At 33.1% G+C, this 18,411-nt stretch overlaps 1 protein-coding gene across 2 annotated transcripts in view; it reads left to right on the top strand.

Annotated features, from left to right (window-relative positions):
* Nucleotides 1-18,411, top strand: part of LOC149781763 (caspase-2-like) — a 41,716-nt gene that overhangs the window by 9,468 nt on the left and 13,837 nt on the right. For both annotated transcript variants that reach the window (XM_089935897.1, XM_089935896.1), the window contains exons 3-5: nt 4,500-4,809; nt 8,904-9,067; nt 13,528-13,695. In XM_089935897.1, the coding sequence (XP_089792023.1) occupies nt 4,500-4,809; nt 8,904-9,067; nt 13,528-13,695 (642 nt within the window). The remainder of the gene's footprint in view (nt 1-4,499; nt 4,810-8,903; nt 9,068-13,527; nt 13,696-18,411) is intronic.

The raw sequence follows: 18,411 nt of genomic DNA, 5'->3' as shown, positions 1-18,411 counted from the left end.
TTGGGTTACTATCATCTAGTACACAACATTTTGAAGCAGTGTCATTAACTAATAATGAAATTGATGACAAAATACTTGATGTCATTCTGATGTATGGGATTCTTTACTACACTACTAATCTATTCATCCTGATTCTTTTTTACCATCTCCTTTAGTTTTACTGGTACCGGTACTTTTAATAAAATTGTAACTTCTATTTTCTTGTAATCTTAATATTTGTAATCATGTATTATTGTCAAAAGGTAAAATGTACTTAGTTTTGTTGTAAAATCTAAAACTGTTAATTAGCAAGGGACTAAAGTAAAAAGTGGGTCAACTTCATGTGTGTATACATTATTGCCATATTACAGTGTTGTTAGAAAAAACAGAATATTTGTACAAGATGTATTTTGCAAAGTTGTAGAACCAGCACTCGTATTGTCACCACATATTCCATTTAAATAATAATATCATTATTTCTGCATATTCCTATCAGTAATTTCCCAGTGGTATTAATTCTCTGATCTGATGTTCGTTTCTTGTGCAATTTTTACACATCAAGAATTCTCACAGTATCATTAAAAAAACAATGTAATCTGCAGCAAATTGAGTTGTTTGAGAAGAAATTCATTTTTTTTAACCCAAAAATCACTGAAGCTATGAATTCTGGCATTAAAGTCTCACATTAAATAACATTTGAAGTAGCCATGATAGTAATTTAGGATGCAACTGTACTAATTTCACCTTTGGTATATTCAAATCTGGAATTTATGGAGGAACATGGCTCCAAAAAAACCACATCAGTTTTAGAACCTGTTCATTGACTATGAATCAAGTATATAATCCGAGTACAACTGAATTGTTAGAAATTTTTTAATTCTTTTGACCAAATCAGAATTAGCTGTCATATGTGGAGTAAGCCTATGGTCTTTCTGCCATCCCAACCAAGACCCCACCACAACCACATGACCATACCCAATGTCATCACAGTAATAATCACTACACAACTAGAGATGACATCTTTTGATTTCAGTAGAGCCATAACAGAGTGGAACAGTAAGAAAGAATGACAGATATTTAAGTGTTAGAGAGATATTTAACAGTGGCTGTTCCTCCCACCACCACTTTCTCATTGGAGATCACACACACACAAAACTTTGTGGAAATCCTGAAATCCTGGCAGCATCCCTGCAGGGGAGATAACTTGACAATTTTATTTGTTTTATTGGTCTCTGTTTATCCCATGGTATTTCTGTTACGTGAACATTGTCTTACAGTGTGTCCAGTCAGCATGGTTGATAAAGGCTTACAACCATTGAGATTTGTTGAAGGACACACTACCGATATGAAAGAATGAGAACCATACTATAAATCAGTGAAGATAAAATAGAGTATATTTGGGTTTGACTGTCCCTGATTGGTTGATAGTGAAAGTAAGATTTTAGTAAAAAGATTCTTTTGAGAGCTTGTCCTACTTGTAACTGAAAAAAGTGAGGGACATTGTTTTATTAACGTAATTTCCATCCCTTTACAGGCCCAAGTTTGGAAGACTCGTTACTGAAATCAGCAGCTGACTCTTTGGTGCAGTATTGAAAACACACATTTCAAATTTGTGTAGGTCCAGAAAATGGTGCAGCTGTTATGGTTTTATTTTCACAAAAGCTGTCATCATAGATGTGTCTATACTGATACAAATTTGATCATGAGCACTAAAAAATTTATGTTATATAATTTTAATATCATGGTGTTTGCACAGGTTTACAGTGGGGACTGAATTAGTAATGCAAGTCTTGAATTCTTGAGTTTTGTGCAGAAACATGGAATCCAAGCAGAATACATCCAGAAATTTAGAGGTTTTCTATCTTGGATTTAGTCTCCCCATTGAATTTCACATTGATATGCATATTCACAGACAATTAGTATAGTAGTAGGAAAAATAAGTGACAAATTTAGATACATATCATAAAGAAGACAAACAGTATGTGGGGGGACAAGATCATAAGAACAGACTGGAATAGAGAAGTATAATAAAAACAATAATGAGTAGAAGTGTGCCTCTTTTTTATGTGTGCAACATTATTTTCTTAGCTTCAGTAAGAAATTACATGAAAGGGAAGACAATAAAGGGTATAGAGTTAACTGAACCAATGTGAATTTAGCTACTTAAAAGATGTATCAAATCGATTTTAACCTTCTGGTTATATCTGTTCTGGTCTGTTTCTGTCCATTCTGATGTTTATGTCCACTGAATCAGTATGGTTGGAAAAAAAATTGGCAAATTTGGCAGATTATGATTACCGGTATACACTGTACTTCTGCCTGAGAGATGTGAATAATTTTATTTATTGGTTTGTTGATTCTGGTTGTTGCCCATTTCAAATGTATCATTGGAAAACATTGATGCATTCTCATACTTTGTTACAAATATTTATTACAGATGCATATCTCCAGATATCGGTGAATATAGCTTGAATAAGTTATAACAGTTCTAGTTGGAACAATGGACATTGTTAGAGAAACTTTAAGTGAGCTAAAATGTAAACTTTTTGGCAGTGTGGGATGCAGGATTGCTTAAGACTTCTCCATCTCATATGCTTACCGTGAAAAATCCGTTTGTACCAACAGATGATGACTTTTTGGTAACTGTCAGAAAGGCATAATTGACGGATATTCAAAGGTCTACAAAAATAACTAGTCAAAATTTATAAACATACAGCTGGAATTAATAATGGACTAGTACCTTTGCTGCTGTTGCCACAGTGGATTAGTTTGTTGATTTAGTTTGGTCTGGTTTTCTTGTTTTTTTTAAACAATATATTAGGTGGAGGCAGAACCCTGACATACCACCAACCCAAATTGGTTGATTTGTGACAAAAACTCTGTGAGATGTGCAAGTGATGTAAAAGCAAGCACCTTAGTACACATGGGTACATGGAGCCTCTGTTGATTTGATGATTATCTCCAACAGCTGAAGTCATTTAGACATGAAACTGCGGGTTTCAGTAGATCATTATGGCCTTTATACCATTTTCAGATGAAAGAGAATCTATATATGGCAGCCAGTTTTACTGCTGAAGAAAATCCAAGTCCTTTTGAGACACCAAACACCACTTATATAGAACCACTGACCTTCCACAAGTAACTGACAACATTCTCATTTGCACATTGTAGGCAAGTAATCACATGACAAGCATCTTGTACCACTCGGCCATGGAAGTCCCTCAGGCCATAGGTATAAGTCTCATATGAAAGACTAGAAGTGAGGGATAGAACCTGTGACAACTGGATTGAAAGTGCAGAATGTTACTGCTAGGCCATCAGTGATGATGATGATGCTGTTGACAATACAATTAACTGCAATGACATTGATTTTATGAGTACTCTGGGAAAAATGATTTCCTTGACTTTCATCCATTTTTTAAAATCTAATTAATGATATAAAAATGTTTGACCTGCTATATTTCTTTTGTTTTTAAAACTTTATATTAGTCTTTCAACAAGCGTAAAAATAAGACATCAGTAACTGAAATATATGTGCTTAAAAGAAATGATATAGTGTAAAAGTAGGCAGAAATAATGCATCATCACTTCCACAGGCTTTAATGAGGAATCATAGCATCTGACCACACATTTAAAGCATTACAAGATTTAACTATTATTCTAATCAAAAGCAGCATGCCTGAGAACAAAGAAAAATAGCAAAACATTGTGATCACTTTAGTAAACACACAGGTTAGTAATGATACAAATTCATGATGTCTGTATTAGAATAGAAATCCCTATTATAAAATCTGTATTCATGGACATTAAATTAGTAGGTATTAAGGGTCTGATCAATGACATCTACTTTAAATTAGTCGTTATTAAGGGTCTGATCAGTGACATCTACAAATAATAAACCACCATGAAAATTTGTGGTTTCACAGTATCAGGGACATACATACCTGACAGACAAACAAAAGGACAAAAGATTGATTATAATGGATGAATACAAAATAAATATATGCAGTAAATTATATGATCTATAAGAATTCTGTAGATTACCTCCAGCCAGCTGTTATTTAAATCACTTCTGTCCCCAACCCAATATTAAAATCGCTTCTACTGCCCACTAACCCATATCCAGAAATTATGTTTAAAAAATATGCTTGTGTAGGGGGCAGTGTTTTTTTATTAAAACATATCTGACGGTGGATCATAATTTTTTAAAATTGCTTCTGTTGTGCGTTGGTTGAATTTGAAAGTGCCTTCCCACCCTGGGGGTATATGCTTTACTGGAACAGCCCTTAGTCTTTTCCCATGGGTGGCTACTGTAGACAGGTTTGATTGTATGTATGTGTCAGTTTGTGTACATAATTGTACTTTATTTCTTTATGAGGTATATTGTGGTTACTTCTTACTTTGCATACTTGTATGCCTTTCATATATGTATAATCTTTGCATACTTGTATGCCTTTCATATGTATAATCTTTTCATACTTGTATGCCTTTCATATACATGTACGTATAATCTTTACCAGGCTGAAAAAGCTAGACCAGATCAGGTACGCAAATTAATTGATGATCTGCAGCGCCGAGGACCAGGTGCCTATGACAAGTTTATTCTATGTCTTAGAGAAGGTGCTCATGATCACCTGGCCAATTATATACTTAATGTTGAGGCAGAAATACGTGGCTGGTCCTTACCGTATTCTGGGAAACAGACATCCAGAAACAGTGGCTCTGAGCAGTCATCACAGTCAGTGCAGCCCATGGAACCAATTCCAAGTCTGTTACATGTGCAGGAAACAGGCCATGGAGATGCAGGCCAAAATATGGCAGATACCAGAGGTAAAATGGAATTTTTGTGTGTGATAAGAACACAAAGGATTTTCTACCTTGAAATTGTAAAAATTAATTTGCATAATTACTCATGTTTCTTGCTTTTTTTAGACACATGACAACCATGTGACATTTCAGCTAATATCTAAAATGTTTTATTCATCATCTTTCAACCTCAGAAAAATGGCAAGATTATGCCACAATTTGTTTTGAGTGAAAAAGGGTTTTTTGATAAAAGGTCTAGACAAATCTGTCAATAATGGACATTGAGTCAAAAATAAAATTTTGTTTTTAGACAGGCATCTTTGACACAGAGTAAGATGCAGCGATACATCAGTATGTAATGGATATCGGACAATTTTTATGGCAGTTATGGTCCAATAGTTTATGAAATGTATCTTCAAGATGTATGTACACTTACTACAACAGGTGAATCTAAAGATCTATAGTCACTCATATTAACATAAAACTGATTATATTTGTATTTGATGCAGGACCATGATAGTTTAGTTTCTCTTAAATTTCAAGGGAATGATGTAGTTTATTGTGAAGAAGTGTAGTAAATGGAAGAGTATGTATTGTGATACATATTGCTTCTGACTCATTTGTGTATTGTATAATGACTCAAATGATGATAGGCACCTGAAAAATGGAAGCATCTACAGAATGTGCTTGGAGGCAGATTATTTCCATTCGGATATGCACAGGTCTTTCCAGTTAAGATTTACAGATAGCAAGATATGTGCATTGCTCTAACAGTGGATCCAGTAGAAATCAGGATTGGAAGTTTGAAATCGACAGATCAGATTTTGAGTAGAAAAACCACAACTTTTGAATAGTCAGACTTTAGCTTCATGGTAATGTTTCAGAAGCTAAGTAATATTATGGTATTTTTTTGTTGTTTTGGCATATTTTTGGATTGTTTAAATTTAAAGAAAAATTGTTAAATAAAAGAATGACAGATTACATATTTTCCATGTATGCCATGTGTGCATCTTTGTAAATGTTTTGTGGGTTTGTTTTAATGGTAGTTTTAATATGTGATGTATATCATAGAAATAGTAGTCATGTACCTTTATCCACCGACACAAACTGGCAGCCAAACTCAAAATTTGTTTTTTTTCTTCTTGGATTATGTGTAGGATACTCTACCGAGTTACCAGGGCTTCTCATTTGTAAATGAAAATGGGGAAAAGTATTTTTAAATAGCTTTAATAAACTTGCGCCCCTTCTGCTCATTGAGTAAGTTCTACTCACTTCATTTATGAGGGAACAGTTAGCAGAGATGGTGAACCGTCCAAGTACAAGTGTCTGTATTTTTGTATATTTTTAGATTTTTCTCCTTGTTTTTCTGTATGTGTGTGTGGAGACAGAGAGAGAGAGAGAGAGAGAGAGGAGATAGAGAAGCTATATGATTGATTTTGAAAATAGAGACCAATGAGTTCAAATGTTATTTTTTACCAATGTACATTGCATTGTACTCAATCTTCCAAGAATGTCATATGAAAATAAAAGAAACGTTATAAAAAATAACATAGCTTTTTGAAACTGAATTTACAAAATTACTATACAGTTTCATTACTGAATTATACTGTAACCTTGAAAATAGATAACTGTAATATAAAAATAATGGAATATTTGATAGCTTCATATAGTTTTGAATAATGATCTAATACCTCAATTGATGGTTTGATTATCTAGGGTTGCAAAAGGATTGAAATTAGAATAATGTTTGAATATATGGCGGGAAGCTTAAAATGTATGACACAAATGTTTAAATAAGTAACTACTAGATTGTTATAAAATGAATGACATAAATATCTGAATAAGTAACTACTAAATAGGTATAAAATTTATGACATAAAAGTCTAAATAGATAACAACTAGATACAGTGTGACCCCGCTATAACATGGTAGAACCTGACCGTGTTATAGACTGAACCGTGTTATAGACTGAACTGTGTTATAGACTGAACCGTGTTATAGACTGAACCGTGTTATAGACTGAACGTGTTATAGACTGAACCATGTTATAGACTGAACCATGTTATAGACTGAACCGTGTTATAGACTGAACCGTGTTATAGACTGAACCGTGTTATAACCAACCAAGTCAGTTAGCTGAAGAAAATGATGCATTTACCTAAAATGTGGTGGTGGGGTAATAAAAGCAAGTGCAGAAATAAGTACGTTTGATTAAATGAAGACAAACTAGACTGAAAAACACTTGCATCTTGACAACTTACATTTGTGTAGTACAATCCATAGACCTTTAAGTACTGTACTTGTATATAATAAATCCATGAATTCGAGTATAGATCACATTATAAACTTCATGTATGACTCACGTCCCGTTAGGAAATGCAAATAACAGGTATTTATTAATAATAAAGGTTAATCCTCATTTTGATTTATATCCAATTGTCACTTAACAATTTACTACAATTGTTGCTAATAGCACTTGGCTATAGCTGTTTACATGCTACATGTACATGTACTTAAATTGGCCTAGATTTTGGTTAGCTGAAGAAAGTATCATAGTGCCGAGACTAACCAGGGGATGAGACTATTGATAGGGAAATGAAAACTTGGAACAAATTAAAAAGTTTAACAGACATCTTTGCAGGATACCCCATCTTCAATAAACTTGATGGCCATACCTCTGTGGTTTCAAAAGATTGGAAATTTTGTTTGTGTTTCTTTGCCACCGTTGGTAGCAGCCATAAGAAAAGAAACTTTCATGGCATAATAAATGTGTTCCAGTCACTTTTGGAAAATGCAACAATCTATCAGATTCCGTTGTTTTTTCTAAAGTTTGGTGCTGACTTCCTATGATGAAAAGTTATTTGTTTTTATTGAAGATTGTAGTTGGCTTTCTTTGATGAAGGGTGCATGTGTTATTGAACTTACCACTAAAGGACAGTTTTGGAGGACCAAACAAAAGTCTGTTTCTTATTGTGGCAGCAACATCAAATAATTGTAGAACATTGATTAAGGCTGATTTGTTTTCATTTGCTTAGTATTTATGCAGAATGATATGTGCTTCAGAGGTGATCAGTTTTCTTTGAAGTGTCAGCAAACCTATTTTCTTCTGGGTACATTTTAAAAACATAAGGAATTTACTGTTGTTTGGTTGATTGTAGCAGTTAGATTTCCTGCCTTCAAAGCTGGTCTATTGTATCTAGCCCTGGTAGCATAAATAGATCAATAAGCAGATCTCTGTTTTTGTTTTTGGGGTTTTTTGTGACATTTCTGGTGGCAGAGTGTTGCTGCCTTCCACACATGCATCAGAAATTTTTAAAAAAAGGGCAAACAGATGGTGAATACAGAGAATGCTATCTATGGTATATTGGGCTATCAATGGTATCGTGGGTTATCAAGGTTGTCTATGGTATATTGGGCTCTCAAGGCTATTTGTGGTATATTGGGCTATCTATGGTATATTGTGCTTTCAATGCTATTTATGGTATATTAGGATATCAAGGCTATCTATGGTATATTAGGCTATCAAGGCTATCTGTGGTATCTTGGGCTATCAATGCTATCTATGGTATATTGGGCTATCAAGGATATCAATGGTATATTGGGCTATCAAGGTTATATATGGTATATTAGGCTATCAAGGCTACCTATGGTATGTTGGGCTGTCAAGGCTATCTATGGTATATTGGGCTATCTGTGGTATCTTGGGCTATCAAAGCTATCTATGGTATATTGGGCTATCAAGGCTATTTGTGGTGTATTGAGCTATCCAGGCTATCTATGGTATATTGGTCTATCAAGGCTATCTATGGTATATTGGGCTATCAAGGTTATCCATGGTATATTGGGCTATCAATGCTATCTATTTTATATTGGTTTATCAAGGTTATAAATAGTATATTGGTCTATCAAGGCTATACATAGTATATTGGGCTATCAAGGCTATAAATAGTATATTGGGCTATCAATGCTATAAATAGTATATTGGGCTATCAAGGCTATCTATTTTATAATGGGCTATCAAGGCTATAAATAGTATATTGGGCTATCAAGACTATCTATGGTATATTGGGGTTGATCACATATCCTTGTCTAAGAACTTTTGGGTTGTTTTCTTTTAGTTGAAGTAGAGTCCATGGATGACAGAGATGACTCGGATCAGAATACCATAGTTCCTGTACAAGATACTCAGATGGAGGGGGACGCAGTGCCCTGTATTGCCACCCTAAGTACCAGTCAGCTTATAACTGAATCTTCCAATAAGGGTTACACAGGGGGGAAAGAGGTAATTATTTTGTTTAGTATTATTAGTTAGTAGATAAGACATTTCCCTTGACAAACAAATGTACTCATGCAGGCCTATGATTGTAGCACCTTTAATTTGGATCATTGTATCATATATTTAGCTCACCTGGCTACAAGACTGAGTTAGCTTATGGTAATGTCCTTTGTCCATCATACATCATATATTGTCCATTGTAATTTATTATTTTCAACTTCTTCTCAAAAACCACCAAACTAGTTTTGACCAATTTTGATACAAATCATTCTGGCATAAAGGCATTTGAGTTGTGTATGCACACAGCAGATCATTCTGGCATAAAGGCATTTGAATTGTGTATATACACAGCAGATCATTCTGGCATAAAGGCATTTAAACTGTGTATGTACTCAGCAGATCATTCTGGCATAAAGACATTTTAATTGTGTATGTACTCAGAAGATCATTCTGGCATAAAGGCATTTGAATTGTGTATGTACACAGCAGATCATTCTGGCATAAAGGCATTTGAACTGTATATGTACTCAGCAGATCATTCTGGCATAAAGGCATTTGAATTGTGTATGTACACAGCATATCATTCTGGCATAAAGGCATTTGAATTGTGTATGTACTCAGCAGATCATTCTGGCATAAAGGCATTTGAATTGTGTATGTACTCAGCAGATCATTCTGGCATAAAGGCATTTGAATTGTGTATGTACTCAGCAGATCTACCATCAAATAAAAAGCAGAAAAATCTTTAAACAGCTTGTTCCCCAGACCCACTGAACAGATTTTGATTAGATTCAGTCGAATGCATCTAGCATGGAGACCTTGAAATTTTTTTTATTAATCATACCATTCTGCAATGTGATCTGGCCACTGATAATAAAAAAATTGAAAGCCATTAGAAAATGTCTCCTGAACAACTGTACATCAGTATTTGACTAAGCTTTACAGAAAGAATCTTGGCATAAATGACTTTCAGGACGTTTCCAAATGATGCCAATCTAACATCAGAATGGCCACTGTTGCAAAAAATAAGTTCAAAGACATATTCTTGTTAACTGTTAATGAAATTCTGGACATAAAACATTCTGGTATGAAAGGCTTTTAAATTATACATATGATTCAGTTCATCATCAGATGTAGCCACCGTTACTAACATTGGAGAATTCAACTTATGATGAAAAACCACTTAACAGGATTTGACCAAATTTGACAGAAAGTATATATTTGAACACTTTTTAGATTTGGACAAATTATGTTATTTTGCAATAAAATATGGCTTCCATTTTAAAAGATTAAAAAACACTTTATTAAAAAGTTACTTTAAAAAATCTGAACAGAAAAGCAGCCTTTCAACATTGGGCAAATGATGCTGATGTGCAGTCATATGTAGATAAAGATAAAGAAATATGGGTAACATTCAAACAGTTGTTTTTATAAAATAGCTACCATAATGACTGTAAGTCTTGGGACAGGAAAAAATAAATTTTTTTTTTCATGTCCCAGGATTTATGTGCATTTAAAATTTATGGCCTTTTCAGTGTCCCAACACTTACAGACATAAAAAAGATATGTTTTGACAAAATTGGCAAGATTGCCATACTGCACACAGCAGTGACCAGCTCTTGTTCATTTACTACGTCAAGAAACTGTTATAAACTACTATCATTGTATTTAAGTTATTATTTTGCATGTCCATCTTTGCAGATTTTTTCTGAAATACAATAAAATAAAAAGTTCAGTAATAATAATTGTTACTGATAGCATGCCCCTGTTTTACCTACAAAATTCCATCCAGACCATTGATGAATTTTCTTTAGTTTTTCTAAAACAACAAATTTGTGTACTAAATATGGTATGGATTAAAATCAGTGAAGTAGTGGTTATAAATAAAGAGGCTCACTAAACATGCATTGTAATGATGTTATTTTGGCTTTTATTTGGATGTTATAAATACATGTTTTCTTAGTTAGAACAGATTTGATAATGTACTTTCTGGTAATGACACATGATCAGTGGTAACATGCACTCCATACTTGGCTTTGCCAATCCTCAAGTCCATTATAGATGGTCTGTATATAGTTGCACACTGTCTCTTTACCCATTTGTTTACTTTATGATAATGCAGATGTGAAAGACAATGTAAATGAAATCACCCTGGCTCGTTTACATGATATCTTCTTTATCCAGCATTATGGGACCTACTGCTTCAGTTGCCTAGTGGTTAGAGTGTCTGCCTCGGATGTGAGAGGTCACAGGTTCGAACCCTGGCTGAGTTTTACCAAAGACCTATAAAATTGGTTCTTACAGCTGCCTCACTAGGCACTCAGCATTAAGAGGTTAGTGTTAGGACTGATTGGCCTTGTGTCGGGATAATGTGACTGGGTGGGACATCATACTACATGTCTGCAGCATGATGCTCCAGTCCTAGACATCATTATAAACTATCACATCTTAGACATTGATATGACTGAAAAATTGTTGAAGCTGCATTAAAAATCTAAATCACACACAAATCGCACATTATGGGACCCTACTCAGATAAGCCCTTTTTTGCCTCTGTTGTATATTTTTATAACATAGTTTTTATTATTCTTTTCTGGGAGTTCCACAAATAATGGCATGCCATTTTACACATAATCTGAAGATAAAAACGTTTTAGCAGAGGAATTCAGTTTTAAGATACTTGTAAGAAAGGGTTAAACAGGATTTGATAAATAAAATTTGACAAAAAACATTCTGGTATCAGGTATGTTATTTTATGCAAATGATGCTGATCTCTCATTTAGAATGGTGTCATTACTAGTGATTGAAAACCCTTAAATTAATTCTTCAAAATCAGTTGACAGAAATGGATTGAGAGCATCTTGGCGTCAGGCTTTTAAATGATGATGATGATGATGACTTGCATCAAGTATGGCTGCCATGACTACAAATAGACTAACCTTAGAGATGATTTTTGTAGTCAACCAGTTAACAGGATTTGAGAAAGTTTTATAAGAAACATAGGGGCCCCGAGTGGCCGAGTGGTCTAAAGCGCTCTCCGTCACGGATCACTGCCATCTCACCTCTGTCTGCGTATGTTTGATTCTCGGGCTCGGCCAATGTGGATATGTGAGAAAGTTTGCCGGTAGCTTCTCGTGGGTTGGTGGTTCTATCCGGGGTTTTCCCGGGTTCTTCCTCCACCATTAATACTGGCCACCATGTATAGCCTATCTTGTGCTGAAAAATGGCGTTAAACCCTATAACAACAACAACATAAAAAACATAGTGATGTTTTTTTTAATAATAAAATGCTATTCAAGTAACTAATATTCAAATGACTGCTATTCTAATGATTGTAATCAAATGGTGCCAATGATAAACCTTCGAATACTGCTGTTGTCTCTAATGTAAAATCAATAGACAGCATCTATTCAAAGGACTAATATTCAAATGACTTCTACTGAGATGACTAATATTTGAATGACATTCAGATGACTAATATTCAGATGACCTGTACTCAAAAGTACTCAAAAGAACTTGACAAAATTTAACAGAAAGCATCTTGCTATTCAGGTATTTTAGTTGTCTTCAACTAATGCCACTAAGTTATAAAAGAAAGCCACTTTTACTAGCTACAGACAAATCTTATGATGTCATGAAGAGAGAAAAAACAGCTAGTATTTTAACAAGTTGGAGAATATATTTGCATAAAAGACTTTCAGGTTTGCTGAACTGGTGAAAATTCACCTTTAAATTTGGCTTGCATCACTAAAAAAGAAAAATATCATAATTTCTTCAAAATGATTTATGCAAACTTGACCAAATTTGACAGAAGAAATCTGGCAGCCATTTTTGTTTGTAGAGTGTCAGACATGATCAGTTTGTAACAACATAAGAACCTTAAAAAGTCTTACAATAAAATATTTATTTTCTAAATTTGAACAAATTTCATGAAAAGCACAATGTCACTCTGCCATGAAATATTGTTGCTATTACCAAAAACAGACCCCCCCTTCTTAAATGTCATCTTTTATACAGAAAAATAATACCGAAAGTTCACTGGGTTGAATTTTACAAATACATTAACCTCAATTAATTTGCTAATATACCTTCATTTGACTGTTGGAATGAAGTGAACAAGGTGAGTAATCCCATGTTTACTTGGGTCTCTTGTCCTTGAAGATACATAGATACATATAACATTTGAAGAAAACATTTCATTGTACGATTTTCCTTTATCTGCTCTCCCCCCAGCATGAAATAACCAGAACATTTCTTAGAGTTTCTTTACAGTTAGATGGTTACAAAATTATATCCTGAAATGCAGGGATGCAGGGAGCTTTTGTCACTTTGCCTCCAACTGGGGTTGTCACACTGACCCTGCACCTATGTGTTAATGCAGCCTTAGATGATAATTCTGGGCCAATCCTTGACTGGTAAATGACATTATAAGTAAGCTGCAGTTAAAATATTAATTCTGTTTTCAGCAATACAGAATGGAATCAAATCCACGTGGTTTGGTGTTGATTATCAATAACCATACATTTGCTACACAAAAGCCCAGACATGGTACAGAGTATGATGGTGCAATGCTGCAAAATATGTTTTTCCATATGGGATTTGCTGTAGACCAGATCTGTGATCTTAGAGCATTCGTAAGTTACTATTGTTGTAAAAAGAATATTTTAATTTGCATTATGTTTATACTTCATGAAATGCAGATTAGATTGTGTATTTTGGTTGCAGGAATATATTGATTGCTGAAGAGTCTAATAAAGATTAAAAGGTCCAAGAAGCAGGCCAAGTTTTGCGCAATAACTACAGTACAGCTTGTGTGATTTTTTAGTTCTCCACACATTGCAATGTAATGGGAATGGAGAGTTAGTGTAAAGGATTAAGAATATGTATTTCCATCATCTCTGCATGCTTCCTGATGTATTAGTGAAGTTTCATGTGGGGAGCAGTTCTGCTTGCCACATTTCCTTGCAGAGTTTTAACTGCCAGTCATGGCAGAGTCAAGGTGTTGATAAAATGGATTTGGTTTATTAGTTAATTAGTAATAACCCTGCAAACGTACACTATTGAGTTTCGTTGAGAAATAACAAGAGTGCAAGATGGGGCAATAAGTTAACAGACAGTCTTTTTTTTTTTTTTGTCAAATTTGAGATAACATTAACATGATGTCAATGACACATGAACTTTATTAATGCTATATATTGCATGAAGCATCAAAATGTCAGGGTGTTTAAAAAATATCCTAAGTTATCAACATAAGCAAATAACATTCACACCTGTGCAGAAGTGCGCCACATTTGTACATGTTCTGGTATTTATTGATTGTATTCTATTTTTGGAAGAATTTGCTTTATATCATTCATTTGATTGTAAATGAAAATATTTTCCATCACAAAAGATGATTTCATTGAATATCCAGTCATGGCATTTTAGAGAGGTGAGTAATATTTAAGCAAGTATAGTTCTGGTGATTGCTGTGTAAAGATAAATAACAAGTATTTAACTATGTATTACTATGTATGAAATATAAAGATGATCTTGACATGGTGTTAAGTTTTAGATGCTGTTACAAGAAAGTATGGATTCATGCCCTATTCATATTTTTTTGCAGTTTTCTCTATGTATAAGTAGAGACATTATTTAACATTTTCTTTTCTTTGCAGCATCAAAAAAAGTAGATGTGATTTTGTCATGTTTGGTTTGGTTTGGTAAATTAAATCACAGATGGAATTTTGATATATTTAATTTGATTTCATAAATTACATCACAGATGTGATATTTACATGTTTAATTTGGTATGTTACATCACTGATGTGATATTTACATGTTTAATTTGGTATGTTACATCACTGATGTGATATTTACATGTTTAATTTGGTATGTTACATCACAGATGTGATATTTACATGTTTAATTTGGTATGTTACATCACAGATATGATATTTACATGTTTAATTTGGTATGTTACATCACTGATGTGATATTTACATGTTTAATTTGGTATGTTACATCACTGATGTGATATTTACATGTTTAATTTGGAATGTTACATTACAGATGTGATTTTGACCTGTTTGGTATATTGCATCACATATGTGACTTGGATATTTTTAGCTTAGTTTGTTATGTTGCATCACAAATGTGATTTTGACATGTTTAGTTTGGTTTTAGTCTGTTACATCACATATTTGATTTTGACATGATTAGTTTGGTTTTAGTCTGTTGCATTACATATTTGATTTTGACATGTTTAGTTTGGTTTTAGTCTGTTACATCACATATTTGATTTTGACATGATTAGTTTGGTTTTAGTCTGTTACATCACATATGTGATTTTGACATGTTTAGTTTGGTTTTAGTCTGTTACATCACATATTTGATTTTGACATGATTAGTTTGGTTTTAGTCTGTTACATCACAAATGTGATTTTGACATGTTTAGTTTGGTTTTAGTCTGTTACATCACAAATGTGATTTTGACATAGTTTGGTTTTAGTCTGTTACATCACAAATGTGATTTTGACATGATTAGTTTGGTTTTAGTCTGTTACATCACAAATGTGATTTTGACATGTTTAGTTTGGTTTTAGTCTGTTACATCACAAATGTGATTTTGACATAGTTTGGTTTTAGTCTGTTACATCACAAATGTGATTTTGACATGTTTAGTTTGGTTTTAGTCTGTTACATCACAAATGTGATTTTGACATGTTTAGTTTGGTTTTAGTCTGTTACATCACATATGTGATTTCGACATGTTTAGTTTGGTTTTAGTCTGTTGCATTACATATTTGATTTTGACATGTTTAGTTTGGTTTTAGTCTGTTACATCACATATTTGATTTTGACATGATTAGTTTGGTTTTAGTCTGTTACATCACATATGTGATTTTGACATGTTTAGTTTGGTTTTAGTCTGTTACATCACATATTTGATTTTGACATGATTAGTTTGGTTTTAGTCTGTTACATCACAAATGTGATTTTGACATGTTTAGTTTGGTTTTAGTCTGTTACATCACAAATGTGATTTTGACATAGTTTGGTTTTAGTCTGTTACATCACAAATGTGATTTTGACATGATTAGTTTGGTTTTAGTCTGTTACATCACATATTTGATTTTGACATGATTAGTTTGGTTTTAGTCTGTTACATCACAAATGTGATTTTGACATGTTTAGTTTGGTTGTAGTCTGTTGCATCACAAATGTGATTTTGACATGATTAGTTTGGTTTTAGTCTGTTACATCACATATGTGATTTTGACATGTTTAGTTTGGTTTTAGTCTGTTACATCACATATTTGATTTTGACATGTTTAGTTTGGTTTTTAGTCTGTTACATCACAAATGTGATTTTGACATGTTTAGTTTGGTTTTAGTGTGTTACATCACAAATGTGATTTTGACATAGTTTGGTTTTAGTCTGTTACATCACAAATGTGATTTTGACATGATTAGTTTGGTTTTAGTCTGTTACATCACATATGTGATTTTGACATGTTTAGTTTGGTTTTAGTGTGTTACATCACAAATGTGATTTTGACATAGTTTGGTTTTAGTCTGTTACATCACAAATGTGATTTTGACATGATTAGTTTGGTTTTAGTCTGTTACATCACATATGTGATTTTGACATGTTTAGTTTGGTTTTAGTGTGTTACATCACAAATGTGATTTTGACATAGTTGGTTTTAGTCTGTTACATCACAAATGTGATTTTGACATGTTTAGTTTGGTTTTAGTCTGTTACATTACATATGTGATTTTGAGTCTGTAAACTTTGCTGTCATACAGTCAAAAACCTCCCCTTAATCCATGTGTATATTAGTGTTAAATTTAACCATCCATCAAGTAATTTTGATTTATATTGTATGTTGATCTTTCCAATATTGTGTGAATTTTTTCCTATCTTGGACTTTGTCTATTTCGACTGCATGGAACAACATGCTGTTGTTCATCCATGTTGTGATATAGGGTTTTGCACACACTAATGTTTATTCACCCAGTTAATAGTGTTGTTTAATCAACCTATTAAATATACTGAATTTTTAATTATTACATATTTTTCTTGTGTGTTTTCTACAACATAAACTCACTTTAGTGTGATTTGTTATAGCATAAATTCAGATATAACACAATTTTGGTGTTACTCTATAAAGAAATTTGAAATATTTGTTCAATTGTAGAAAAAATACATGTTCTTTTTTCAAAGTATGAAAACTAATGTGTAAAAAGTTAATTATCATTTTGGGGAAGTAATTGTGAATGAATTCAGATATAACACGATTATATCATGGATCATGGGATTTAACAGTTAATAATTTGACAAGATTGGACACATTCTTGACAAAAAAATTGTCTAATGGTTACATCTTTCTTGATTTGAAAAACAAATGTTTAAAGTTTATAATTTGTTAATATTCCTATCAAACATATCAGTAGTTGATCACTGCCCTTTCATCTTAACTCAGCTTTGAAAGAAGCCAGTTCATTAAAAAGCTGATTAATGTTAATTTTATTATTATTGAACTATGAACAATAAACGTCAGTAAGTCTTTTACATTTTTCTTCAATACATGCTGTGTAAAATTATTGCTGAAAGGAAGGAAAAGATTCTTATCTGAATTTATAACCATTAATCTCAGTAATTGGTAATTATCAATGTTAATCTCACTACTAAAGATGGTTACAGTTCTGAGGCAATGATATATAAAATACCCCCCCCCCCCCCCCGAGAAACCACCAATACGCACATGTGGTGTTATCAATTGTCATGCAGTCAGTTGACCATTTAATACTATTCTGCATTTCCTATAAAAAAAATGACCTCATTTGTTAACAATTATGTTTGCTGTAGTTGTTTAAACAAATAGGATCAGAGTGTTAATTAATATTTACAATAGATAATGGGATAAAGAAACAAGAAGCTTGAAGCTTCTGGCAGATTAAATTCAGAGTTAAACAAATACAATGAGCTTTGAGATTTAGCATTCAAAAGCTAAGATAACAATATGCTAGTCTAAAGAAGGTTCTTAACTGAATTTATAAATTGATTAATTTTAATACCATTTTATAACAAAACAATAAATTATTGATGCCTGCTCAATCATCCATTATAAATACCCTCTGAAAATGTTTATGGACCAAATTTTCTGCATTTTTGGTCATTGCCACACACATGTAAACTAACCCCCACCCTTCTGTCATCTTAATCCTTTAATTCTCCAGCTTAAGATCATTCACATGCACATCAAACTGTCCTTCCAGCATCAACTCTGGTTGGAACAAAACCATTTAGTTTATAGGGATGGAGAGATTGGCTAATATAATGAAACATTCTACCCCTTGCTGCT

Source organism: Sinohyriopsis cumingii, chromosome 15 (genome assembly GCF_028554795.1).
Source record: "Sinohyriopsis cumingii isolate HCF-2022 chromosome 15, ASM2855479v2, whole genome shotgun sequence".
NCBI lineage: Eukaryota > Metazoa > Mollusca > Bivalvia > Unionida > Unionidae > Sinohyriopsis > Sinohyriopsis cumingii.
This window is presented reverse-complemented; position numbering and strand designations above follow the sequence as displayed.